The sequence below is a fragment of the Haemaphysalis longicornis genome, unplaced genomic scaffold, assembly GCF_048455015.1.
Source record: "Haemaphysalis longicornis isolate Haplotype H1 unplaced genomic scaffold, Haemaphysalis longicornis Haplotype H1 scaffold_8, whole genome shotgun sequence".
NCBI classification, from domain to species: domain Eukaryota; kingdom Metazoa; phylum Arthropoda; class Arachnida; order Ixodida; family Ixodidae; genus Haemaphysalis; species Haemaphysalis longicornis.
In genome coordinates, this window is record NW_027526445.1 from 107,118,340 (window position 1) to 107,145,108 (window position 26,769).

A 26,769-nucleotide genomic window follows, 5' to 3' on the forward strand; every position below is an offset into this window, starting at 1 on the left:
ATTGTTCAATGCCCGAGTTTCGAAGGCCTACTGGACGAAACCCTTCCGCAAGCCGAAACTGTAGGTCAGGAGCAATTTTGTCGAAGGCGTTCACGGTTTTTTTTTGCGTACGAACGAGGGATGTTGCGCTCGGAGAGGGGCAACGTTGTGGCCTAGAGACGTGATAACCTTGAGTTGTACTAGACTACTGTTTGGTGGTGACATGGATAAAAAGTAGCCAATATTAAAGGATTTCTTGATATCGAAAACAGAGTGCTTGTCTGAGTGCGATGTTTAGAAGCAATCAAGCAGGCGATGCACGGTGCTCGCTCAGCCAAAACTCTCTACCATCGCAGCGCTAAATTGGAATGGGCATTCATTGGCGTTCTAACATATTTGCGTTTTTATGTCCGGGTACACCAGGATCTAACCGGCCCCATATCCGTCACGGAAATGACGTAACCAGAAAAATTTCCATTGACGTGGCTCCACCCGGATTCGAGCCACGAACTCTCTCGCCGTAACAGGGGGTACATAGCGCGATGCCCACTGCGCTATAAATTCAAGCGCAAGTAGGCCTACGAACGCGCCTTATATCTTTCCCACTACCTTATTCATTCAGATGGTGCTGTCCTCATGTAGAGGCGAAGCGAAGGACATCTTGACGCTAGTGAGCGCCGACAGTTGGCACAAGGTAAATGTAACTGGTAGCGAAGCTTCCATAGAAGCCGATACGTTCACGAAATGGCGGCTGTTAAGCTGCACATGGGGCTTAGCGCCATCTGTGTGAGGAGGAAACACTTCCGGCGGAACAAAAATAAACAAGATGTGACGAAGATCCGGTCAAAAAATGACGTCATTTTGGTGCATTAGCGGGAAAATTAGACTTCAAAATAGCTTTAGCAGGCCTCTGAGCGCTGAGGGCTCATGCCATTGCAAGCTGACGCAAGGGGGCGAGCCCTTGGCGTGTGTGCTTCAAGTCAACACCAGCTTAACTAGTACAGACTCGTGACTAGAGAAACGTACTTAAGCATAGTGTCGTATGATTCGCCTCGGTGTTTATAAAAACATCTTGCATTTTCTCTGAACCTTTATTCGGTATTCATCCCTTCCACTGCTGTATAAAAGCAATCAGCTGTTTATTTTGATTGCAGTGGGTGGTGAACCGGAAACCGGGCACGTACCCTTCCCCTTTCTCCTTTGATGCCTTGGGATACAGAGCAGAAAGTGACACTTGACCACTCTCCCCGGCGCCTCTTTCATATCAAAAACGTGCCCACTCCTTTCCGCGATACAAATTTCTACCAACGCTGGGTTTGATTGCGTCGCACATACGCAGATTGCGTGCGTGCCTTAAGTATAGATCAAGGTTATATAATGCTTGCTGAGTTTGTGCGCTTCTGTTCTAAGAGAAGAAATAACGCATAGTCATGCTATAATCAAAACATTTGAATTTTATTCCAGGATAAACATAAAACAACTTCACCACACTGCACAAAATCAGCACGTATACAATAAGTACAAAATGTTCGGGGGCACTACATGCATTGTGATTTTCCTTACGCGCCAAAAAATTGACTTTACCCGTAACACATAGCATTAGGAACAATGAAAGCGTCAACAGCAGAACTACGTTGAAACAAGAGAAAAGAACTAGGCACTGCATCTTGACGCAGAAAACCGGGCCGCAGAAAACCGGGCCGCAGGAATGCCGATTCACGAAAGTGCAGCGAGCACACCGCCGCTGTCCCGGCGTCTTATCAAGTAGACAGGGATTTCTACAGAAGTTCACTCAGCATTCACGCTTGCAATTTTCTGGTTGCATTGTTAGGCAAGTGTCGCAACAGATAAGCAAAAAGAGAAAAATGGATCAATGGAAAAGAAAGCGACGGCAGTATGTAAAAGCACATAGCAGGAAAGATCTGGCAGCAGCGCAGGACGGAGCAGCACAACACAGTACTGCGATGGAAATAATGCTTGCGCATACAAGTGCGGGAAGCAACGATCACTACAAGCGTTGTAATGCAATAGAGAAGGCACTGAGATAGACAATTAAAGCGACTCGTTTAAATTTGAGTGGTACTACGCCGAGAAGTCCTAGAGCAATTGACAGCACTTGCTCCGAGCCAGCCTGAGGTGAAATCAAGAGATAAGTGTGACATAACAAAGCTGTAGACCTATTATTTTTCGAAGCACCACCATGTCCCCTAACACAACCCCCGTGCACGAATTAACAGTACTATAGTTTCGCGTTACCTATGGAAATGAGGGGAAAATGGTGCAGTAAAACGCCAGGCGTACGGAAGTTGCTGTTTCAACCTTGTACAGCACATAGTTTCCGTAGGTACCCAGGAAAGTGCTCCGCTCCAACCCTTGGCAGCAACGTCCCGTAGTTCACCGTGCCCGCCGGGAACGGTACTAAACGTGTTTACCGACGATACAACGCACCTCGCAATTCCACGCACAGCAAAAATTGGGTGCACACCAAATTAAGAAGAAAAACCGAATGCAAATGCGCACCAGCAAAACACGCGAGGGGCGTTTCCTAGCCGACGAACTTTAGGAGCGCCTTTCCGAACACTACAAGGGCTGAATCACAGAGCAATGGCATGTGCCATTTTTCAGAGGGCGCCATAAAAAAGGTTTTTGAGAATGAACAGCATTTTCGTAAACTATTTACACATTGTGCCTAAATAAGTGTGATTCAGAAATAAATATGGTTCGTAAAATCTAAATGCTGTTTTATTGTTGAGCAAAACTTGGTTTTTTGTTACTAGTGTTTGTTCCCTCCTCACCTAGTCGTGCTTCATTCGCCACTCCCATAAGCCCCCATGCTGATGTCGCTGGCAATAGGTTCTGAACCGCTTTTCGCCCGAAGCTTCGCTACCATTTATATTGACCTTGGTTGGCATATTCCCGCGTCTGGACACAGGAAGCAACTGACTTGGGGCACCCTGCGTTATCTACTGCTCTCAGTTTTGGTTTCGGTTCGGTTTCGTTCGCACGGTTTTCAAGGGGCTGTGGTTTCAGCCGAATTTACGCGATGTTGTGGCGCGTGCCATCCAGTGTCTAACGCTCATGCTTCTAACCGTGGCATACGCACGTGATATGAATAGCGATGTGCCAGCTCATGTGAATGCACAATAGACATTTAAGTGCTCCTGTGAAAGCAGATTTCAGTTTCGTGTTTTACCGATTCCTATGGAAAAGGCATCGACCACATTTTTTGCAATAACAGCCCAAACGAAGTGCGTAGGTGTCCCCGGAGCCTTTTTCATGTGCTGTACGCTTTCCTTAAACGTTTTTACGGTCTTTTTATCCTGTTTCCATGCTGGCTTGTTGTAATCATCCCTGACGGAATTGGTGACATGGAATTGCCTCACCACAATTTGTGGCTTCAAGACATCATTCAAGGGAGTCAAGGAGTGGCTTCGCCAGCTTAACTGGCTCCGTAACAAGAATGTCGTAAAGATTCTGGTTGGCAACAAATGCGATATGAAAGCTGAAAGACTAATTCCCTTTGAGATTGCAGCGGTAAGTAATCACATGTTTCTTCACACCACTAGCTTTTCCTTCAACACTAGTAATGAGTTAAAAGGTGTTGGGAGGGAATAAAAAAATACGGACCATAGAAGAGCCGTAGCTAAAAGTTAATGCACAACTCCGATATTAAGAAAGTTACTTCCTCTATGTAAAATAATAAAATACAGGCACCGTAAGTAAAGATATATACACTACAAACGATATAATATTCTAGTACGGATAATAAACTTAAAAAAAACACCGTTGTAATATTCCGGAAATTCTGTTCCCTCGCATGCACAGGGCCAGTCATGTGTCTGTTTACTATAACAAAAATAAAAATTACCCCAGACAGAATATAACTGAGCAAGTTATACGCCACGTTGGATCCCCACCGTGGGGTATATTATGTCGAATCCCCACCACCATCATCATCATCGTGTAAATAGCGTTGTCTTTAAAGCTCAGAACCCCGTTGCGGTCAGTCATGTTACCGAACCCTGCTGCCCGTCTCCTCTTTCCTTAACATTTGGTGCCGACAAACCCTGGAAGAAGACCAGTGACCGACGGGGAGAGCAGCACGGATGCCAGTGGCTGCAGGTGTGTGAGTCCCAGAACCGTTCGCCGCCGACTCACCCTGAGCCAGCTGGCTCCATGGCTGACTGCGACCGAACTGATACGACCTAACCCCTCGAGGACACCGACGCCAACACCGGCACATCTACCGCCTGTATCCAGGGCCACCAAGTGACTCACACTCGGCCAACGCAGACAGCGAAGACCAACCGCAACTTTCTCATCGGAGCAGGCAAGCCACGTCCCGTCCAGCCCTCCATGCTTGGCACAAACGCTACAGTCACCGAGGAGCAAGCTGGTGAGCTGGACACTCTGCGCTCGTTGGGGAAGCATATCCGTGCTGATTTCAAAAGAATTCTCCCCAATGCCGACCGGATATTGTCTTCACCGAATTACCACGTACGGAAACTGGACGCTAACTTGCAGAACCTCCAACAAATGAGAAGTGATCTAGTGGAATTGGATTCTGATATATTTAACTCAACTGAAGAGGAGATTGAGCAGGAGACTGAGGAAGCGGATCCATACACGCTCTGCTTTTTCAGAGCGAACGCCTACCTCACCCATTGGATAGAGTACCTCAAAAACGAGCAGCCTTTAGACATCAAATCTACACCATTTTCTGGAATGGCCGCCTTTCTGGCAATGCCCAGAGACTTCTACTCGTTCACCGAAAGCCTGCCCAAGGCTGTGAAAGGGTGCGACGAGAACCTACCGTCAACCAGGCGTGGAGAAACTGAAACGATCTCCGCCGAATTGGACGTTGCGGAAGATCCTGAGAAAACACGCACTGAGCCGTTACCAGGTCAGCTGGAGTACATGCCTATGCCAGACATCATGTGCGGTGAAGGCTTCCCTGAACTTGAAACCGTACCGGCGACTGCGTGCCTGCCACCATCATATGCGTGCCAAGGAAGTCTGCTTGAAGAAGCAGGTCCACAAACTGCGGCATGAATATACCCTGCTCACACGGACACTGTTACCTCCGGTCAGGGCTCGACTATTAAAAAGTGTCGTCGGCCTAGAAACTTCCATGAATCAACCTTCTCCAGCCCCTTTGCCGCACTGTGAATTACTCACAAGTGCAGAACGCAGACCAGGAAACCCGTAAATTTCCGATACAGTCGACGCCTACCTCCGAAGACAAGAAGCTGCACAAAAAGGTTCAAGATTGACAGGAAATCGCGGCAGGCCGTATTGTCATCTCCTAAGATGTGCACCATCGGCGTAAAAAGCGTGAAAACCTTCAGTCTCCTTGTGTGAATACCAGCAGAGACCTTCTGTCCTTCATTCCACCATTACGACGCTTGGCGCTTCTCAAGCTGAAACGAAGGGGGAGGCACCGATGGAATAGAAAGTGCAGAAGTCCAACGAATCTCACGTGACCGGTACCGACTTGGACAAGTACAGGAAAAGGTTGTGACTGCGGATTTATTGCCCATCCAATCATTATCTCGCGGGCGGGAGTAAAAGAACTGAGAAGCCTTTCGAGCCGACACATTCAGCTACTTTTCGAGACGGCGAGTTTTCACTGGAGCCACTATTGCCTTTAAGCATCCCGGAAGCATTCCTTCCCATTTGCCTTCCAGTTGCCGAGCCACCGCACCCACGAATTAACTTTTTATCTCCGCACCTTCAGAGCGGGCTGCGAAGTGTGCTGCGATTTTAGAAGCGAAAACGTCACGAAGATAGACTTCTGTACCGCATACTGGCTGTGCTGAGAAGCCGGAGCCTTTGTTCGTTTTTGGTGACGCTTTGCGATTCGCTTGCTCCGACAAGGACTATACAGCATTGCTCCGACACGGGCTTGTTATCTAGAGTTCGGGCACAACAGTCTCAAACGCTTGGACATTATCGAGACAGACTGCCAGCACGATTGTCTTCGTTGCGAGATTAATGCGCGTAACCGCTTGGGGCAGGCGCATTTTGCAGCGGCGGTAGTGTATATGTTGGATCCCCACCGTGGGGTATGTTCTGTTGAATCCCCATCATCATCATCATGTGTAAATAGCGTTGTCATTAATGCTCAGAATCCTGTTACGGTCAGCCATAATACCGAACCGTGCTGCCCGTCTCTTTTTGCCGTAACACGCCACTATAATGAACCTTAGGCAAACTCATGAAGCAACAAAGGATTGTCGAGACGGTTCCCCCGGAATAAATGCTCTGGGCAAATCCACTAGGATAACTGCGCGGATGTTTTTGGTACAACCCGCCTCTTACATAGCCGGGTTTTAAGGGCAGAGCACATTAGGCGCTCGCCTTGCCGTCCTAGCTGGCTCGCTCGACCCAAGTATATAGAGCACCAAGATGGCGTCCCGGGGTGTCGGTGTTGTTCGCGGCGCACCCCAGAGGCTTCGAAAGCCAAGCGGTTTATACAGTCATAAGCGTTAGAAACTCGTGAAACGTTGGCGCTTGTCATACATCTTCCCGTTGTTTAGCGCAAAGAAAACTATAGGTACATTTGAGAAAACATATACGTAATTAACTGGCAGCGCCCACGTTCCTTTAGTTAAGGACGCCCGTTGGGTTGGTTTTCACCATAGTAAACGCAAAATATGGCAGTGCAACGCCGACACGTGTGGGGACAAAAGCAAAAAGAGAACAGAATTCCCGCTGGCGCAGTTTCAGGCAAGCGGCGCGCGAGCACGGCGAAGGTGGGAACTTGGAATTGCATTTGGTGGTAACAGTGAGCGGAGAACACCGCTAAAGCCCGTTATGGCGAATCACTGCTCTGCTCTTCCGACAGTTTCACATTGAGTGGAACGGCTTTACCTTTTTCGTCTCATGGGGCACATAGGGCTTCCTTAAACATGTCTACATGCAAAGTGAAGTTACGCTTGTTATCCTAGAGCTTAGCAATATGAATTTCGTACCACCCCTTCTATGGATTACTCAATCAGTAATCTTAGGTCGGCATTTGTAGCGGAGGAATGGCAAGGCTGGCTAGCGTGAAGGTGAAAAAGTTTTGAAAATCGTTGAAGCTCCAAAAATCTTTGCTTTTCAAGTTTTACAAAAAACAAGATTTTAGATTTTTTTAATTCGAGCACTCCTGGCAGGTTGTAACGAGCAGTTCAGCGCATAAGCAATAAAAGGTCAAGTTAGTTTAATCTGCCAGCACAAAATAAATTTGGCGTTGATGTTGACAACAGTGGATGACAATAAGGTGGAGGCGCATGCATGCATTCTACGGAATGGGCCTCCATTATTCATGTACTGCAAAGGGGCCTGCACAAGATCTTCTAAAACTTTAAACAGAAACCTGAGCTTAGTCTACACTCGCCTTTTACGGACATACATTTTTGGGCGTTTATTTTTCAACATGGTATATGAACAGGCATTTAAATTTTGTGCATTAGCCAAAGTCATGCCTGTTATGGTATTATTACAGGAGTGGAATCACATTGTAAAAACAAACAATATATAGACTAAAAAAACGTAACGCCAATAATTGACATATATTAGTGCATATTTCACGGACGTGTTGCGAAATTCGGTGCAGTAAAAAGAAACGAATCGCCCTGAATATAAACATTGGTTCACTTGCTGGTGCAGAGGAGACAGAATAATAACAAATACAAAACTTGAAAGCACAGACAGAGAGTTAAAACTCGTCACGTCACCAAATTGAAGAAATAAAGGCTAAATAAAAGTCAACACACATTCGCTCGCTTGAAGTACAAATGTCTCAACTGTCGGCTTTGTCAACTCAGTGGGTTGCAATGTATTCTAAGCGCGCATGGCTCGTGGAAAAAAAGAGTGAGCAAAAACATTGTTCTTGAAAGAATACTCATCAAATGTGTGAAGATGCTTGTTTCGCGTTTGGCGCTTACAGTCAGCCTTAACATAACTAGCGGGATTTATTTTCAACGAGTTGTTTAAAATCAGGTACAAAAATCTCAAACTATGAAGCTTGGCGGGCTGGCCAGGATGAGCAGATCCGTTCTTTTCAAAAGAGCATTAGGTGAGTCGGTACGCCTATAACAATTATAGATAAAACGAACTGCCTTCTGTTGTACCCTCTCAAGAGCGCGTACTTTTTTGTTTGTGAAAGGGAACCAGGCCAACTTCGCATATTCGAGGATTGGACGTAAAATGCATGGTATACGCTAGAATTTTGTTGGTGGTGTCGAATGACGAAGTGTTCGCTTAGAAAAATAACTTACTGAGAAACGTTTTTGTAATATATTCGACATGCGTAGCCCAGTTTAGGTCGGACGATATCAAGTTGCCCAGATATTTGCAGGCAGCGACATCGCGAAGTGGTGCATTTCCCAGCGAATACGAAAAATTTGCCTGTGTTTTTTTTTGTTTTTGAACATGGCGACAGTTTTCTCAGTATTTATTTCCATTTTCTATTCTCGACACCAGGCTTCGACCTTTTGAGAAACTTGTATAGTTTTAATTGATCCTGGTAGCTGTCTATTCTCTGGTAGACGATGTAATCGTCTGCGAACAATCTGGTTTTTCATTCGACTGCATATACGATGTCATTATAAAAAGAAGAAACAACCTCAGGGCTAAAACAGAACCCTGGGGTACTCCTTATAATACTGGGACGATTTCAGACACATGTCCACCATGTTAAACAAATTGGTAGCGGTCGGTCAAATAGCTTTCAATCCACTTCGTCATAGGTCCGTTGCCCAGTATACGTGTAAGCTTTTGGATCAGTTTGGAATGGGCTACACGGTCAAAAGCTTTTGACAGGTCTCAAAGCATTACGTCAACCTGCGATTGATCGTTAATGCCATTGGTAAGATTACGCAAGGTTTCAACCACTCGTGTGACAGTAGATACACGACAAAAAATAATGTTGATTGGAATGGAGAACTGCGTTTTCTTCCACACATTCGGTAAGGGACTTCAGAATAATGTGCTCAAGAATTTTGCAGGAAGTGCATGTAATTAAAATCCCTCCGTAATTTTGTGGGCAAGACGAGACACCCCTTTTGTGTATGGAAAGGATTTTTGCAATTTTCCATTCTGACGGAACGTGGCAATCTTTAAGCGATTTGAAAAATATAAGGAAAAGATATTTAAACACTGGTTCAGCGTAACGCTTTAATAAGGCGTTAAGAATCCCGTCGGGTGCAGTAATTTTTTTTCCGTCGACGTCCAGTAAAAGTGAAAGCAAACCTGGCTCAGACAATTGAGGTGAGCTTAAAGTACTGCCGTCGTTATTCTGAAACGAAAACGGCGTTTTTTTACAATGGTCAGAAGTGAAAACAGACTGGAAGTAAGTGTTAAATAAGTTAGCTTTCATTATTTTCTCCTCCGCTGAAGCGCCAGTAGGGGGGTTTCTTCTTGAACAAAGATATTGCCAAAACTTCTGGGGCGACTCTCTGATAAACTTCCTTAATGTTGTGCTGCCGAAGTTTTCTTTGGCACTGCGGATTTTTACCTTCAATGACTCAGAGAATTAATTTATTTTTTCTTGGTACCTTGGACTGAACTTGATTTGTTAGGTTTTCATGGTCTTTTTAGTTTCCGTTTAATATGAATAATGTCGCGTGTGATCCAAGGGTTGTGTTTTTTGTTATCTTTGCAACCTGGGGAACAAAAGTTGTCATACAATTAGCAAAATTAGCTTTAATAGTAGCCCAAACCTCGTCTATTGCCAGGGACCCGTCAGCCCAATTATCAGAGATGTCGTGGTATTAGTGCTCTGAATACGTCATAACTGCAGCGTCATCCGTCTTGTGAAACGCTGGGACATAACTGACCGGTCCTCGCATGCGAGTGGACCATGGTACAGGCAGGCTGCATGAAACCATTTTATGATCAGATAACCCCTCCAGAGTTGCTGGTTGGATTTCGTTTGATGGGAAATGATCACTAACAAAGATGAGATCTAGTAAGGAACTAGAGGCGCGTGTTCACTGGTTGGTATGGCAACAAGTTGTGTGAGATTAAATGACAATAGGTAATCGCTTAGTAGGTACTTCATAGCTGTTCCGGTACTAAGGCATTCCCAGTTTACATCGGGCAGATTGAAGTCCCCAGCCATGATTACTGGTCCACCGGTCACTTGGTTGTGCATGTAGTCGTAAAAAGATGCCAGATATGCTATTTGCGCATATCTGTTGTGGGGACCAGGGTTCCGGCCGCAAGGCTAGCTCGGCTGAACTCCGCCACGGACCGCCGACCGGCGTAGCGGCAGAGAGCAGCAAGGAACACACGAACACAACGAACGGCCAAACTCTCGTTTATTGGCGTGCCACCAAATCACGTAGCCGACTCTCGCTCGTCCCGACCCAGCCGTCCGGCGAGGATCAGGAGGCAGGCGCAAGGGGGTAGACAAAGGAAGGTGGGGAAGCCGGATCTCCGGTACTCACATCGCTCCTCGTTGGCCGCTGGAACCCAAGAGAGCCTTCCTTCGTCCCGCGCGCCGAGACCGGCCCACCGGGGCCCCGAAGAACCGGTCACGTCACAACGATCGCCGCGCCACGACACGCCAGCGCCGCGGCGCGAGCGACGCATCTGCCGAGGGGAGAGAGGGAGTCTTCTCCCTCGCCTCGGCTGCGCACGGCGAGGAATGGGGAACGCACCAGGACTCCGGGTTTCCCACATCCCTCCCCCCTTTGACCGAAGCCCCACGGACCCGAGGGTTCCGGCCGGCGGTGGTCTCACCGCCTAGCGCCGCGAGAAATCGTCCAACATCTTCAGGAAGGCCGCCGAATCTTGCGTGGCGAGGTTCGGCTCCGCCGGCGGGGAAGCGAACCCGGCGACTAGAGGCTCCGCCGCCGGGCCCAGGAGGTCGACCGCCGCGCCCCGGCCCACTGGACCATCAGCGTCCATGGGGCTTGATTCCGCGGCCCCGGCCGACGGCGACGCCACCCCGGCAGCGAAGGCACCTCCCGGTCCCCGGTCGCCGGCCGACACCGCTGCCACCGCCGCCGCGAAGCCGGCAGGACCGCCGGCCTCCGCGGCCGCCGGAGCCAAGATGGCGGCCGCAAACGCCGGATCGGCCCGCATGCGGGCCCGCACGGTGTCCACGTCGAGTGCGGCGGCCGCCGATGCCGCAGCCGGTGCACGCCGTGGTCCCGTCGCCGCCGCCCTGGCCGCCCTGGCGGCCTCCACGGCGGCCTTGTGCCGCTCCGACGTCTCGTGGTACTCGGCCGCCACCACGAGGAGGCCGCAAATGGCGCAGTAGCGGGCCCCCGGGTCCGGAGTCGCCACGCCGCCCGGGAACGCGGCGCCGTGGTCCGCCAACGTTCGGCCCCGGAACACCTGGGGCACCCGGTCCAGCTGCAGGCCCACCTCGCACCGGACCTGGCCGCTCCAGGCCGCCGCCGAGAAGTATCCGTGCAGCGGCTCGTTGCCCGCCTGGCAGACCCAGGTCGCCACCGTGCGAGGCGGCCGCGGCCGCCGAATCTCCGCCGCCGGCGGCGGCAGGCCGCCGTGCAGGTCCCGCCGTGCTGGTCATGGCTCGTTCAGGTAGGGCGCCGGGACCGCAGGTGCTCTCCCGTACCGCCGCGGGCCGTGCCGCCGCGGGCCGCCCGCGCCTCGTCGCTCGCCGTAGTGAGGTGCGCGCCCATGACGGCGCTGGCCGCCGGAGGCCTCGGAACGAGCGGGGGACGACATGCTCCCTGGGTGCCGGCAGGATGCGAAAGGGCCCGCGGGAGCGGCCGCCCAATGACGATGGCCACTCGAACCTCCGCTAGGGAACTTTTGGGGGCCGCGTGCAGGGTGCGCCATCTATCGTCGTCCGAGGAAGCGGCGCATATCCCCTCGGGCGTGCCGGTCGCAGCCCGCCGGAGCTGCCGCCTCGCCCAGTCAGCGGTCTCGCCGATGGCGGGTGTTGTAGCGGTGCGTCGGGAGTCTTCCCTCCGCGCCTCCCTCGAGCTCGCGGTCTCGCGCGCCCGAGGTTGGAGCGTCGGCAGTATCTTCCCTCCGAAAGTACTGCTTCAGCTCGCCCACGTGAATGGGGCCGCTGACTCGACCCGAAATCGGGTCTCTCAGCTTGTAGTTTAGCCGCGAGAACTTCTCGGCGACCACGAACGGTCCGACCCATCGGGGTGCGAGACCGGCCGCGAACCCCGCGCTGCGTTGCTTAGCGCGTGGTTCCGTTTCAAGACAGTGTCGCCCGGCTGGTACGCCACGTCTCGATGAGCTCGGTCATAGGCCGCCTTCTGGTCGGCCCTGGCTTTACCGCGACTGCGGTTTGCCTCCTCGATGGCGTCCGCCAACCGCTCGCGCAAGCGCCGTGCGTAAGCCGCGTCTGCTGCTTTCGCGGGGACTCCGTTCGGCCGTCGGGCCAGAATAGTACCCGTCGGCGTGTTCAGCTCTCTGCCGAACATCAGGAACGCTGGCGTGAAACCCGTACAGCGATTCACGCTTGTGCGCAGAGCGAAGGAGAGTGAGCTCAAGTGCTCGTCCCAGTCTTTTTGCCGTCTGGCATATGCTCCGAGCAGTGGCTTCACGTCACGATTGCGGCGCTCCGTCAAGTTCGACTGGGGATGATAGTACGATGTTGTTTGCTGCCTGACACCCATGGCCGCACACGCTTCACGAAACAGATTTGATGTGAAATACGTGGCGTTGTCGGTAATCAGCCGCTCCGGGAATCCGTAGCGACAGAACACTTCGGACAGCTTTTGCAGGATCTCCTGTGCTGTCGCTTTGCGCAGCGGATAGAGTTCAGCGATCCCACTGAAGTGGCATGTCACCACGAGTAGAAACTTGTACCCTCTCTTGCTGCGCGGCAGCGGGCCCATCAGATCGCACGCCAGGATCTCCCAAGGCTTTGTGCTCACGATAGGCTGTAGCAAGCCCGTTCTTGTAGCGTTCTTGAGAGAAAGAGAAGGCTCTTTATTAGAAGAGAAAGCCGAGATGTTTGCCGGAATTGCGACACCGACATGCTACTCGGCGGGGGAAGGGGGAGGGGGAAAGAAAAGGCCCCATAGATTACAGGGCAGAAGAAAGAGGATGAAAGAGAAGAAATAAAAGAGGACAGAAAAATGACAACAAAATGATACTCAATTTGTGAGTAGTGGGATTACAAAGTCTGTCTTCTAAACTCTAAGTCACTGCAGTGACGCCAATCTCGTCCAGATAGTCGAACAACGCCCCCAGTACTTTGTGTTGAGCTGGTGGAGATGGCCATGGACCAAGAAGTGCTTTCAAGGTCATCGGTCCTGGGCTGAGGAACTGTAGTTCCTGCGCAAGACTGCATCTTGCGTGTATGTATGCCGAGCATTCCAGCAGCAAATGCTTCACCGTTTCCGGCGAGATACAAGTTGAATGCATAGTTTAAAATTTGAATACTAGTAAAGGGTTGTTTGACGCGAGCGTCAGCGTCGCGTTTGCAAACCAGCACTATTATGGAAGCTTGTAAATGTTGTATCAGGACGGGGTATACCCTCGGTGCTTTAATGCTTATGCATTGCTTCATTAGGAGAAGCAGTGGGCAGCCAATTATAAATTTCTTCGGCCCATTCTAAGTATCGTCGTTTGAAGTGAAAACGAACATGATTTTCCTTAACAGTTCATTGCCATTACCAGCGAATAAATAAAACTCGTCATCCGGCTCATATACACCTTGGAAATAACACTAAACTGTCCCGCGACTAGAGCAGCTAACACGCTCGAAGTGGAATTCAAGTTTTGAGTAGTAATATGTCACCTGCAGGCACGAAGTAAAAAACATGTACTAATCTGGGAAATCTCTCCACAGGAGCTTGCGAACAAATGGGCCATCAAGTTCATGGAAGCCAGCGCAAAGGACGGCACGAACGTTGGTCACATTTTCGTAGGAATGGCATTGGACATCAAGAAACGCCTGTACCCTCAGCTGAAAGGGTCTCCCATGGATGCCGAGCATGTGGATATCAGCCCCGGCCACCAGAAAATCAGCGCAAACACGACCGATTCGGTGGGTAGCCAACGTAACGAAAAAGGCAACATGGATGGGTCCCGACCTGCTGGAAGCGCAGCTTCTCGACCACAAGGAAAAAGCCGAAGAGAGCCGTGGTAATCCTGGCACTTCGTGTTGTTCTTTCAGAGTTTGCTTACCGTTTGAAAACTTCAAAGCGATATTTGCTGTTAAATTCGCTGACCTCCAACTTTGTTGGGGGCCTTTTTGCGCTCGTCTTTTAGGTGTATTAGTCGCGGTCGAAATCAACCGTTTATATTTTGCAAGGCACAAGATAGCTCACAAAGGATTACTTTGAGCGTACAGCGATTACTTTCGCCGTTTGCAAGTTCGCTGAAAAGGTAACAGTAGTGAAACACTGGTTAAATATGCCTGTCAGGAGGCGGGAAATGAAGGAAGCCATGAATGTGATAGGGTACAGCTTTAAATCAAAAGGACCAGAATAGTTGGCATTTGTCGGATGCGTCATTGTTGAAGATTTCTCAGTCCCTGTTATAGGTATATTGAGTCTGAGCAATGATTTGTTTATAGTGTTATTGAGTGACACCCGCAAGTTGGTGTCAAGCGAAAGTACTGGCCTTCCCATAGCCCTGTTTTTGTTGATTCGGTGCCGAAAGTTGCCTTAATTGCAGAGAAATGGATAATCAAACAATGCCCTTTTCTTCCTTATCTCCCTCGCAGCGATTCCGTGACGCGAACAGCGGCTGCAGCAGCCGCTGTTTGCGTCACGATATAACTGGAGCAAGCGAGGCAGCGGTGATGTATAGCGGTATTGCCTGTATTCACTGGCGAGGCGCGCATGCAGGCAACCGTGTGAGTGCGCCGTCACTTGTGACGTCGGGCTCCGCTGGATGGCGGTACTTGTCCGTGCTAAGCAATGACTGTGTGGCACGTTACAAACTCTACCTCACCGAACGCATAGTATTGCCGCGAGTCCAATGTGAGTGCGATTAATAACATCTCTGTTGACGCCGCCTTTGAGAATCGGGTTGAAACGGGGCAGATGACGCACGCCGGTGTTTTTTCCTTAGGCGTGCGGGCGCAGTGGCCCAAGCTGCACCTTGTCCGTGGCGCATCGGCCATGTCTGTGGCCGTTTCCAGTTTTGCCAAGCGAAGAAATTGACAGCTAAACTTTTCAACGAACACCATCTATAGAAGCAAAGCTCCACGTACTAAACGGCTTTTGTCAGTTTTGGTCAAATCAGGCGTGCTTTCCAGAACTACCTTTTTGCTTTGCTGCTCTGGACCACTAAACAAAATGTTTGTTTATGGGGCTCGTGATCAGGATTTTCGCTTTGTTGAAAAAAAGCACATTGTTTTTTAGGCCGAGTGAATGCTGGCGTCGAATCGCCCATTCGCGTGCAGCCCGCAGCGTCTCCGCGCATAACGTTACGACACATGCCCTGGGCGAGTAGCTCCATTCGGCGGCATACAAGGAACCACGTTGCATCATGCGCCAGACGTTGCGTGCACTTGAAAATACTGACTTTAGGCAAGATAGGCGCTATCATGTTTTTTACCACAGCAGAAGCACGCAGATGGTAAAAACGAAGGCGGCTATGCGTACAGTACTGCACAAGAGTTATACAATTTTCTGCCGGAGTATTGCACCAGGTATTGCACCGAAATCGAAACGAACTTGTTGGCGTCTCGGGTCGCCGCGTGATCTGTCGTCTGCGCTCCTATCATACTGTTTCTAGCTTTGTTTTTGTTTTTCCACGGTCAAACGTGACATTAAAACTTCCAGTTGTTTTCACAAATCTCTCGAGATATGTTGTTATTATTAGGTGCAACGCATCTCTTTAACTCGCCTTGTCCCGCGTTGTCGCGGCGTAGTCCGCCTCCCTCCCCCATTCTTCTCACCGCGGCAGCTGCGCGCTCCGCCGCTCTCACCGCAGCGCCATCGGTGCGTCAGCGCGGTCAACGCGCAGCTTGCGCTCGGCTGCGCTCGCTCCCGTCGCCGTGCCAGCTGTGCGTTAGCGCGCAGCTTGCGCTCGGTTAAAAAATTTACACCATCTTCCCGCGAGGGGAACCATGGGGTAGATGCGACGCATCGGGGGTGAACATGCTGCGTAAATAGGATACACAACAACAGCAATCCACACGCTGACATCGCTAACGTAGCGGAAACGCAACGGCAACCCCCGACGCGTCGCATTTACCCCATAGTTCCCCTCGCGGGAAGATGGTTTAAAATTTTTTGTCTACCACTTTTAACCACTTCCGGTTTAACTTTCGTGGTATGCCTAGTGATGGCGATATCTGTCTTCGCGCCACTTCACTTTCTCGCCTCACTTTTTGATCTCTTCTACCTTATTTTTAAAAATCAATGGGGTGAGAGCTAGAGCAACTTGTATTTTTCGCTCGGTATCCATTTAAAGGCATTCACCAGATCGGTTCATGTTAATATTTTTTTCCGTGTACGGTAATTTCCGGAACTGTGGTTGAGGTGCTCTGAGAGCCAAAGTTTAATCCAGTGTTTTCCCGGGTAGCCATCATATTGTGACTGCTTTCTAGAAACACGTTATCAAAATACTGGTTTCTAGTGCAACGAATTCCGCTGTTGAGGTGAAAAGTCTTATATTGCTTTAAAAGTTCTCGTTTACAGTGAGCGAGAAAGTTGCAATACATGGCGCTTTTCCTTTTTATTTTAGTGAGTAGGCGTCTATATGTATTGATCCAGAATTTATGGATTTTTCGGGAGGAGGCAGGCTCCTTACAAGAAAAAAAACATTGATCGTATATGTGCCTAATTTTATTATTGAAGCTGTCGATCGCAGTGCTGGTATTTGTGGCGCTACAGAAATTCTCCCAATCTATTTCTGGAACATCGCGTTCAGAGAGATTCAGGTTTTCTTGCGGGGAATTCCTTTCTTTAACCGGTGTTTTTTAACTTTAAGTTTAGTTCAGTTGTCAAGTATATAGGTAACTGATCGCTTAAAGCTATCACACCAGCTTCAACGTTTAGAATGTCCGCGCCTATAAAAAAGTCGATTGTTGAAGCGCTTGGAGTTATTCCTGTTGGAAAGTTGATTACGTTAATTAAGTTGAAACTGAAATAGCCACGTGATTTTGTTCGTTGTATTACCATCACAAGACATGTCGACATTAAAGAAGCCTTCTAGTTAGCTGAATAGTAAAGGCTTATGAAATGACCTAACAAAAATGACGTATTTACTCAATTTTACGCGCAATATTTCCTACTTACTGGTTGAAAACGCGAAATGTTGTAGCAGTGCACGCTGGCAAATACCTTTACTGAGCTTAGATGCACCTCCACCTTGCCGACAGGGGCGATTTTAATAGAAAACGTTGTATCCTGGAATTCGAAATGGATATTTGTCGGTGGTAAACCAGGTTCCTGGTAACATGAAGAGGTCAAGCGAAAATCGCATTTCATAAAAAATATTTCTAACGGTTTATGTGTGTGTTTCTCCAACACTGCTCATTTCAGTGAAAAAACAAATTAGTTCATTTAGGTGGTTTTTGCCGAAATAGACTTTCGCACACAAGGAAATTATTTCTGCTTTCAGTGACTACACTTTTAACGTCGCCCTCATTGGGGATTCAGGAGTTGGAAAATCTTGCCTAATGCTCAGGTTCACAGTAAGTGTTTTTTCGCTGTTGCATTCCATTATTCGGTGTTATATATTTTAGTGGTAATTTTGTACCTGAAACTAAGTCCACATTGTGGAGGATACGCAAACTGAAGACCAGCGAAGGACCAGGCAGTGCATCTTAATAATTTCCGGTTTCTTTTTAACCGACGACTGATCAGTGAGCAGTCTACGGAATCATCGTCCTTGCCATCGTCGTGCTCGCAAAGCCAGCACATTCCCAAATGCTAAATGAAAACAACCTTGAACTCGCTGTCGTCAGCATGTTTGGCATGCGGCATGCATAAAAACACGGAGGCTTCTTGGAATGGTCAGCACTGTTTGGCAGTAAATTTCAGCAGATGTCAATAACCGACAGCTGCATCAAATTGTAAAACACGTCCTCAGTGCATAGGTGGAATTTTCATAGGTTTTTGACCATGCCTTATACGTAAGCGAAACAGATCGGTTTCATTTGTTTGATGGTTGATTTTGTTCTAGGGGCGTGAAGAAGTGTCTTCGTTATCACGCTTTTTCCTGGTTCTGGTTGTTTACCACGTTTTGTTCCTAGTTCCTGTTATGTTTCTTTTTGCTTCAGGATGATTGCTTCTCCCACTTGACTGCCGCCACTGTTTGCTTGGACATGGTAAGCTTGTGGGTTATTTACGTGGACTAATATCAAACGTTTATTGGAAAGTGGCATTTTCCCACTTGTACTTAAGGCAGCGATCCCTGCCTTTATCCTCTTCATTTCATACGAATGAAAGACTATGCGGCATTTCCCCCATATTTCGGTACGTGCCATTCAGTAGACGACTACGAAGAAGCGCGTTGACTTGGGGTTTTTTTTTAATTTGCGATAGAATGCCCGTTGGCATAAAAACCTATTTATAGGTAGAGATAGGCACCTGTCTCTCGAAGGAAGTCACGAAGGGAGCAGTGGTGGGGTCCCCAGAGCCACCGCTGAAGGTCGGGGGGTCTTCCAGGATGGAGGCCTGTGCCTCTCAGGTGTCGCTTTCTGGCTGCGTTTAGTGGAGGACACGCCCATATTAGGTGGTACGCATCAGCTTGCGCGGCATTAGCCGTGCAGAAGGGGCAGGTGTCATCAAACGGGGAATGGTAGCGTGGTAGCCACAGCCGGGTCACAGCAGGTGAAAGCGCCACTCCAACACGAGGCCTGCGCAGAAAAACCTCTTCCCAGCGAGCAAGTCTACTGGGGAGGTCTGTTCCACACGGTGGGATGAGGGCACGTGTACGCGACGCAGATCGTCCTTCCGTTCGAGAAACTTTTCTATTGAACTGGTTGTTAACATCGGCAGCGGCCGAGGAATAGACGTAAGGTGACAAGCCCTATCCGCTGCAATGTGAGCGGGGAGCGTATTCCACCGAACCCACAACAGCCGGAGAGGGCAGGGGTACGCGTCTGGTAGTGTGCTGATGTGCCTTGAAATAGCGTAATTGTTCGATAGTCGGCGTAAATCCCGTATCGCCGCCGTTGAGTCCGTATAAAGATGCACGATGGAACCCACTGGGACGCGCTGTAAGGCCGGCGTTAGTGCGTTTAGGCCATCCCGGATGGCTGTTAGCTCCGCCAGTAGAGCTTTCAGGGTGCGGATGGTTTGGTAGAGGCAAGTTTGACAGGCGTCAGGGTAGACGGGACACTGCATCCCAGTGGATAAAACGCCATCCTGGGTCCCAGCGTCCATAAAGGCCTCTACCGCCTCGTGCTGGAATTCCGCCGTCAGTAGCGATCCTCTCACTCATGCGTTTCCGGGAGATCGAGTGTGAAGTTGAGTCAGTGGTCGATTGTCGGTAACCTGGTGACACAGCCATGGCGGCCTGGTTACAGCGCGATCTGGTGATGCAGGTAGGGAACAGCCCATATAACTAGCTAAGGCTGCTGCTTCCACAACAAAAGTACGTTTCTGCATACGGGCTGAGTGACGTTGTTCAACCAGTTCGTCAAGCGTGTTCAGCTGAGCCTCAGCTTGGAGCGATGGTATCGGGGTCAATCTAGGGAGGCAGGGGATGGGGCGCATTGCGGCTCTGTTAATAGCCTCAAGTCGGGCCCACTCCGTCTGAGTCATGTACAGGAATTGGGCCTGATAAACCAGTCGGGACTGCAGTACTGACATCACCAGGAGGCGAGCCATCTTGGAGCTGGAGCCACCAGACTTCTGCGAGATTCGACGAATCACGTGAAGAATCTGACCTGCTTTTTGTCGGGCAGATCGAAACCACATGGCAGCCGACCCAGACGCAGAAATCTCCAACCCTAGCACGCGAAGAGATGTGGCAGTTTCCAGTGCGCCACGGCGGTTTCCGTGGCGCACTGGAAAGCGCCGGTTGCTTTATTGGGGGTGGGGCAGCCGGCGGTGTAGCTTGTTCACCCAATCGTGGGAGTGACGGGTTTGTGGCTGGTGTACACACCCGCTTGGTTGCTTGCGCAGTTGTGTCAATGGTCGGGACTGGGGGTGCTGTTTGGTTCGACAGGCGCTTCGGTAGACTAGACGGGTCAGCCGGAGGTAGCGGGAACGGTGGTGTTACCTCCATTGGGGGTGAGTCGTCTAGTGCCATGTCAGTCGCAGCGTCTGTAGCAGTGGGCGTCGCAATCAGATGCATGGATTGACCTATTCCGAGCTTCTCCGACATGCTTTTGATTCGTGCTTTTGGTTTTTCTTCGCCATATTGCCAGCCACCGCCCGGTGGTCTCTCTGCCTGCCCTCGCCAGTTAGGCACTTCGCCTAATAAATACTTTGACCTCTTCTTCTTGGTTAAGACAACTTGAGTGCGTCTCCGTTTGACATGACGCAACAATATATATAAGTGCTGGATCAAAGCTACCACTCATAAATGAAATTGTTAAAGAAATGCGCCATGCAGCTTACAGAATTAGGCGTCTACTTCGAATAAGCATGAGTTTGCGGAAATGTCCTTCCGCTTGCGCACTCATTACTCACCAAGTTTAACCTTGCTTCCAACTTCAATCACAAGCCATACGCAAATTTGCGTAGTGGTTTGCGTTGTAAAGGAAGGCTTCTAAACTTCGGCCATGTGGCGCACTCTAGTTTAGGGCTACGGGAACGAGTTAGACTGCGAGGTATCTTTATTCACTCCTACAATTGTACTGACTGACGCTTTTGGCTTTCGCGTCAATTAAAAAAAATCGTTACTCTTGCCCGATTGGAGCATGTGTACTCGAGCCCGTAAACATATTTTTTGCGTTTAGGTTATTTTTCAATTGTTAAGATATTTTAAGCAATATTTGAAACTAATTTTTTTTGCTAAGAGCCCCAGGACGTCTTTGTTTATTTTTTATTTTATTTATTAGATACTGCAGTCCGTAGACCAAGCAGGTGGGCAAGTTCACAGGGTATTCAAAACAAAGCATTGAATGAAGTAGGTAATACATATTTACAAAATGGTAATCAAACCTCAGAAGAAAAAAACAAGAGAAGAAAAAGCAAGGACAAGAGAACATGTCTTGACAGAAAAAGCATATACCAGTGACAGCAGCAGGGCGTAAATGCTAAAGCAGTGAAATAAAGCGTTTTGCAAAATGGGAAACATCCCGCGCAGAAAACACTTCCGCCGGCAACACATTCCATTCTTAATCGATTGGGCGGGGGAAAAAGAATAGTTGAAAAGGTTAGTGCAAGCGAAAATTTGTGTTAAAGTGTGCTTGTGGGTGTATGTAGTACGGTGAGATAAACGGGGCTGTATGAAATATTCTGGATTAATATTGAATTGATGTGAGATAAGTGAAAATAGAAACTTGAGCCGCGCAATCCTCCTCCTCTTTTCCAAGGTCATTATATTGTTGTTACCCATAAGAAGCGAAGGCGACGTACTGCTGTTATAAGAGTTACAGATAAATCGGACAGCCTTCCTTTGCACCATTTCTAGTTTATGAATATCCTTCTTGAAAAATGGGTCTCATGCTGCGGATGCGTATTCTAGTTGAGGCCTCACAATAGAATTATAGGCTAGTAACTTCACATGAGAAGGTGCGGCTTTTAGTTTATGGCTTAAGAATCCGTGTTTTGTAGAGGCTGACGTGCAAATTTTATTTATGTGACTGGACCAAGTCAGATGGTGAGTTATAGTAACCCCTAAACATTTATATTCCCCCACCTGTATCAGCGCGCGGTTAAGCTTGTAAGAAAACGAGAATACGTGTTTCTTGATAGTTACTTGAAGCAATACAGATTTGTCAAAGTTCAATTCCATGTCCCATTTCACACACCATTCATCGACGGCATGAAAGGTACATTGAAGGTTAACCTGGTCACAAGGGGATGAAATACGCTTGAAGAGTACACAGTCATCAGCAAACAATTTTACACCAGTCGATGATGCATCAATACACTCAGTAATATCATTAATGTAAATTAAGAACAGTACAGGTCCGAGTACGCTGCCCTGGGGAACACCGGAAGTTACGGGGAGGGTGGTGGAACAGGAGTTATTTATTTTACCAAACTGCTTGCGGTTAGAGAGATAGCACTGGATCCATTTTACGAGAGTCATTGGTAGGCAAATTTTTTAAGCTTTAAGATAAGTTTACTGTGAGAACACGGTCGAAGGCTTTGCTAAAGTCCAGAAAGATGACGTCAATTTGTTCAGCCGTATCAAGTGAAGAGGCGAATTCGTGAATAGTGGTTACGAGCTCGGTGACTGTGGATAAGCGTTTTCTGAATCCGTGCTGGAAAGGCCTCAGAATATTGTTGGCTTCTAAAAACGAGACAATAAAATTGGATACGTGTTCAAAAAGTTTGCATATGCTAGGCGTCATAGAGATGGGGCGATAGTTGTCTGCAAAGAGGCGGTAACCTTTTTTAAAAGATTGGCATGACACAGGCCATGCGCCAGTCATCAGGGATTTCGCAGCAATCGAAGGATAGCCCAAAAAGATGAGTAAGAATATGTCCCAATGGTTCCGCGTAACGGTGCAGAAAGGCATTTGGTACATTGTCAGGACCAACACAAGATCTAGTTTTTAGATTGAGCAGCATATTTATAACACCTTCAACGATTGTGAAGTCGGAAGCTAGATTGCGAAGAGGTATGGTAAACGGCGTACTATCTTGAATTGGGGAGAATAAGGAGTGAAAATACTTGTTGAAGTGGTTAGCGATGACAGCTGAGTCACTTGTGACATAGCCGTTAATGGATATATGATCGGTATTTTTAGGCGGATCACCCCAGTACCACCAAAACGTCTCGGGGTAGTTTTCTATAAACTTTGGGAGAGTGCTCGAAAAATATTTCTCCTTGGGCTCAGAAAGTTTAAGAGTTGTCAACGGAGTTATATAGCTTACAAGGAGGAGAATGGTGCCGTTTGGCACGTTTAATCTTGCGATGTAGCTGGATGATTTCCCTTGATATCCACGAATTGTCTTGGTTGGTGCAGACACGCCTGCTCGAAGCATATATGTTGATGCAAAAGTGAATGGTAGATTTTAGGGTATTCCAAAAAATATCAACTGAACTGGGGAGGTTTTCACAGAAGTTCCAAAGAATGTCTAGGATAGATTGGTCATCGGCATTAGAATTATTTGTCACAATTTTCACACCTTGTTTACGGAGTTGCTTGATACCCCCTAGAGGTAAAGACAGCAGCACACTCTTGTGATCAGAGATACCATTGTTAATAGAAACGGCTTGAATTAACGAAAACAAGGTCTAATATTGAACGGGCATTACCGACAACTCTTGTGTAATCGGTAACAGTCTGTACTAGGTCACAAATGAGCATAACATCTAGGAGAGGTTTCACATCAGCATTAAACACTGATTGCTTCTGACACCAGTCAATTTGTGGAAGATTAAAGTCCCCAGATATAATCAGCTGGTCATCTTTGTACATACAAAAATGGTCGTGAAGCATTTGCAAGTAACTGGGCGAGGAATTAGGAGGCCTATACGCAGCACATACCGTGAAATTATGACCCCGGCAGTTGACCCTCAAGAACACACTCTCATGGTCGGGTATATGCGGCCGAATAATATACGTAAGCGAACGTTTTAACAAAATTGCTACCCCACCACCTTGAGCAGGGCGGTCACTGCGGATCATTTGAGAAGATGCAGGAACTACAACAGAATCGGGGATGTCATTATGCTACCACGTTTCGCTTATCACCGTTATGTGTTGATTGTATTCAAGAAGGAAATATTCGAGTTTATCACTTTTGTTGGCAAGGCTTTGGGCGTTTAGGCTTAACACTCGTAGTTCTTTCTGGGCGCAACGGAATTCTTGTCAGTCTGTAACGCTATCAGTTCGCACATCATTTGATTTGACGCCACTGCTGCTGGCTTTATTGCTGTGCGCTCGTTTACATGCGCTGTTTGAGGGATCTGTGAGTGCAGCAAGACACGCTGTTTTTTCTCGTTATCCCAGACGTACAGTTCATCACCGATTTTCAGCTTATCGTGAACTAGAGAGACGCGTTTCTTGCTATCCCGCTCCGGTTTTGCGCTTTCCCAAAGAATTTTTCGTTTGTTGTCTTATAACAAAACGTAAATTTTCCGTTCGCTACGGTGCCCAATGTTCCATTTGCGCCTCCCTTTGTGCTTTCATTTGATCTCATCCCGTTTTTGCCTGCAGAGAACGAAGGTTCTGAAGGTTGATGGTCACACCGTAGAGTTACTAATTGTAAGTATCATTTTACATCAACATGGCTGTCGTAACTCTCTCATCTTTGCAGCCCGTAAGTGTGTTTTGTTGAGGTTTGGTTTTTGGTTATAATCTCGTTGCTGCCGATCGATTTGAAATGATGTGTGTTTCTTTTCTTATGCTACAAAGGTACAACTAAGTGTCGAGGGATAAGTGCAGACCCTGTATATATTTATTAGCGGTTTTAACAACGCTTTAGCGTTAATTTTAGCTAGTGAAAGAGTACTGTACTAGTCTGGAAATAAACTTCCCCGCATGACTCGGTGCAGTATACAGGCTCAAAAATCGCGACGCTCGCGTACACACGCACGCACGCGCGTACACACAGTTCGGGTGTTGTGTAACAAAACTGGTGGATTGTGCAAAGAAGGCTGACATAGGCCATGTGTTTGGAAAGGCACGAATTCGGTCGCAATGATTCAACCATTTAAGGTAATGCGATGAAATCGACATTGAATAATGTTTAGAAATCGGTTTTTCGATTTGAGTTGACACAAATACGAGCAGATACGTAAACGACGTGATATGACGTTTATTCAGGCCTGCTCTATTTCAATATATATCAGCTCCCGAAAAATTTTTCGTCACTTATTTCTGTAAGCTTTTCGCATTAAATTATATCTGACCAAAATCATATTATTCGACGATCCTTATTAGCTTTTCACGTACTTTAATTTTTTTAGTGAACATAACTAGACCAACTACCTTCTTTTGTACCGGCAGTAGTTCTTAAAATGGAGGAATAACATAAGTCCGCAGCCGAAAATATTGCCAGCTTATCCTACCTTGATTCCTGACCGTGTGTAGACGCGATGGTGATATGTAAATGAGGGATGTACATACGCATGGCATGCTGTCATTTCTAAAGATTTTCTTTAGTGCTTTACCTAGTAAGCATGGCGCACCGTTGGGGTTGGTTGTGTTAAATGAAAGCATATGGGTTAGATCAAAAGCCCCATTTCCGTACCGTGCTACATGTATGCACTGCTGCTGTCTTGAAGCGACCATGCTACAACGGAAGTGCAGAACTAGGGCGGCGAAGCAGGAAACCAGCCATTTGTTGGAACTCGTTTATTTAAATGTTCCGTCGTCGCTTTTCGCTGTGGTAGTAGTAGTCATTCGTCACATCCATCTACAGTAGCCGACCGCTCATTCGGACTCCAAAAATTCGGACTTGCTGGATATTCCGGACTTTCCCGAGAAACCGTCAGTTGTCCCATAGAAGTAATCTATATTAACAGCAGATATTTCGGACAAAATAAAACCAAAAGTTTCATTTTCCGGCCAAAATTTTCGTCGACAAAGTTGTGGTGTGACTCCAAGATGACGCTTTTTTAAATTCTAAGCCACCTCGCTAGCTTCAGATTGGATGGGGAATGGCTTGGCTCCCACCGGGGTAGCAAAATTTGATTTTTGAGGCCATATTTTGCATGTAGTCTGCGGCGGAAGCAATCTCGAAAGCCGGAAACGGGTCATACATGGCTAGTTTTCTTAGACACAAAGTTTTCTAGGCACTGGGTGACGCTGAATATGAGCAACATCATCATTAGGTTTGTTTGTCGACAGCCGTGCACGTTTTTCTTTTACTTGTTTGGTAGCCACTGTGGTGACTGTAGTTCGCGAGGTCCACCCCATCACCCCAAAGCGACTCTGACTCCGACGAAGCCACTCCCAAGCAGCCGCAACCGTCAACGCAAGACTTTGCCACCGCTTTCGCGTCATTGTCTATGCTTACGAAGAAAACGTGACGCTTTCAGAGATGGAGGCAGATGTTCACATCAAGGGGGAATTTGCGACAAGGAATCATTTGCGGCTGCTTAGGTCCTATTCTAGTGAAATAAAGTTCGTTTCTGAGACTAGCGGAGTTTTCGGGCTCCACTTTTACTCGGACCACTTCTCGTTCCACTAAAGGTCCCGAAAATCGGTAAGCTATTGTATATCGTCGTCGTCCTCATGCATCACTGGCAGGCACGGATCTTTCTGTGCTCAGGCTTTGACATTTATCCTAAATTGCCCTGGCTCGTGGCCGAGTGGTCTGGAGGTCTAGAATGATTGTTTTACCCGCCGCGGTGGCTCAGTGGCTAAGGCGTTGCGCTGCTGAGCACGAGGCCGCGGGTTCGATTCCTGGCCGCGGCGGCCGCTTTTCTGGCGGAGGCGAAAAGCAAAAACTCCCGTGTGTACGAGGTTTCGGCGCACGTTAAAGATCCCCAAGTGGTCAAAATTAATCCGGAGCCATCCACTACGGCGCGCCTCATCGCCTGCGTAGCGTCCGCGCGTTAAGCCCTACAATCAATCAACATTTATCCTAAAGGGTCAGCATGCTCTAGAACCGGCGGCAACCGGTTTCGCGAAGTGGGCGTCTGTAACGCGAGCTGTCTTGTGTTCCGCCTCGAGGCGCAGACGCACGTGAACTATTTTCTTGGTATATTTTTAGAGCGCCACGCGCAAGCCTGGACGACGCCGTTCGCTCTTCGTAAAGAGCGTGCGCACGTGCGTGGTAAACTGCGGAAGTAACTATGACTGACGGTTTTATTTATGAG

At 48.3% G+C, this 26,769-nt stretch overlaps 1 protein-coding gene across 3 annotated transcripts in view; it reads left to right on the plus strand.

Annotated features, from left to right (window-relative positions):
- LOC144150269 (ras-related protein Rab-1B-like) overlaps positions 1-26,769 on the plus strand; it is a 203,188-nt gene that overhangs the window by 167,708 nt on the left and 8,711 nt on the right. For 2 of the 3 annotated variants that reach the window (XM_077682131.1, XM_077682129.1), the window contains 5 exons: positions 3,382-3,513; positions 13,757-14,052; positions 17,488-17,560; positions 18,149-18,196; positions 24,161-24,208. In XM_077682131.1, the coding sequence (XP_077538257.1) occupies positions 3,382-3,513; positions 13,757-14,052; positions 17,488-17,560; positions 18,149-18,196; positions 24,161-24,208 (597 nt within the window). The remainder of the gene's footprint in view (positions 1-3,381; positions 3,514-13,756; positions 14,053-17,487; positions 17,561-18,148; positions 18,197-24,160; positions 24,209-26,769) is intronic. The other variant, XM_077682130.1, reaches the window with a different exon arrangement.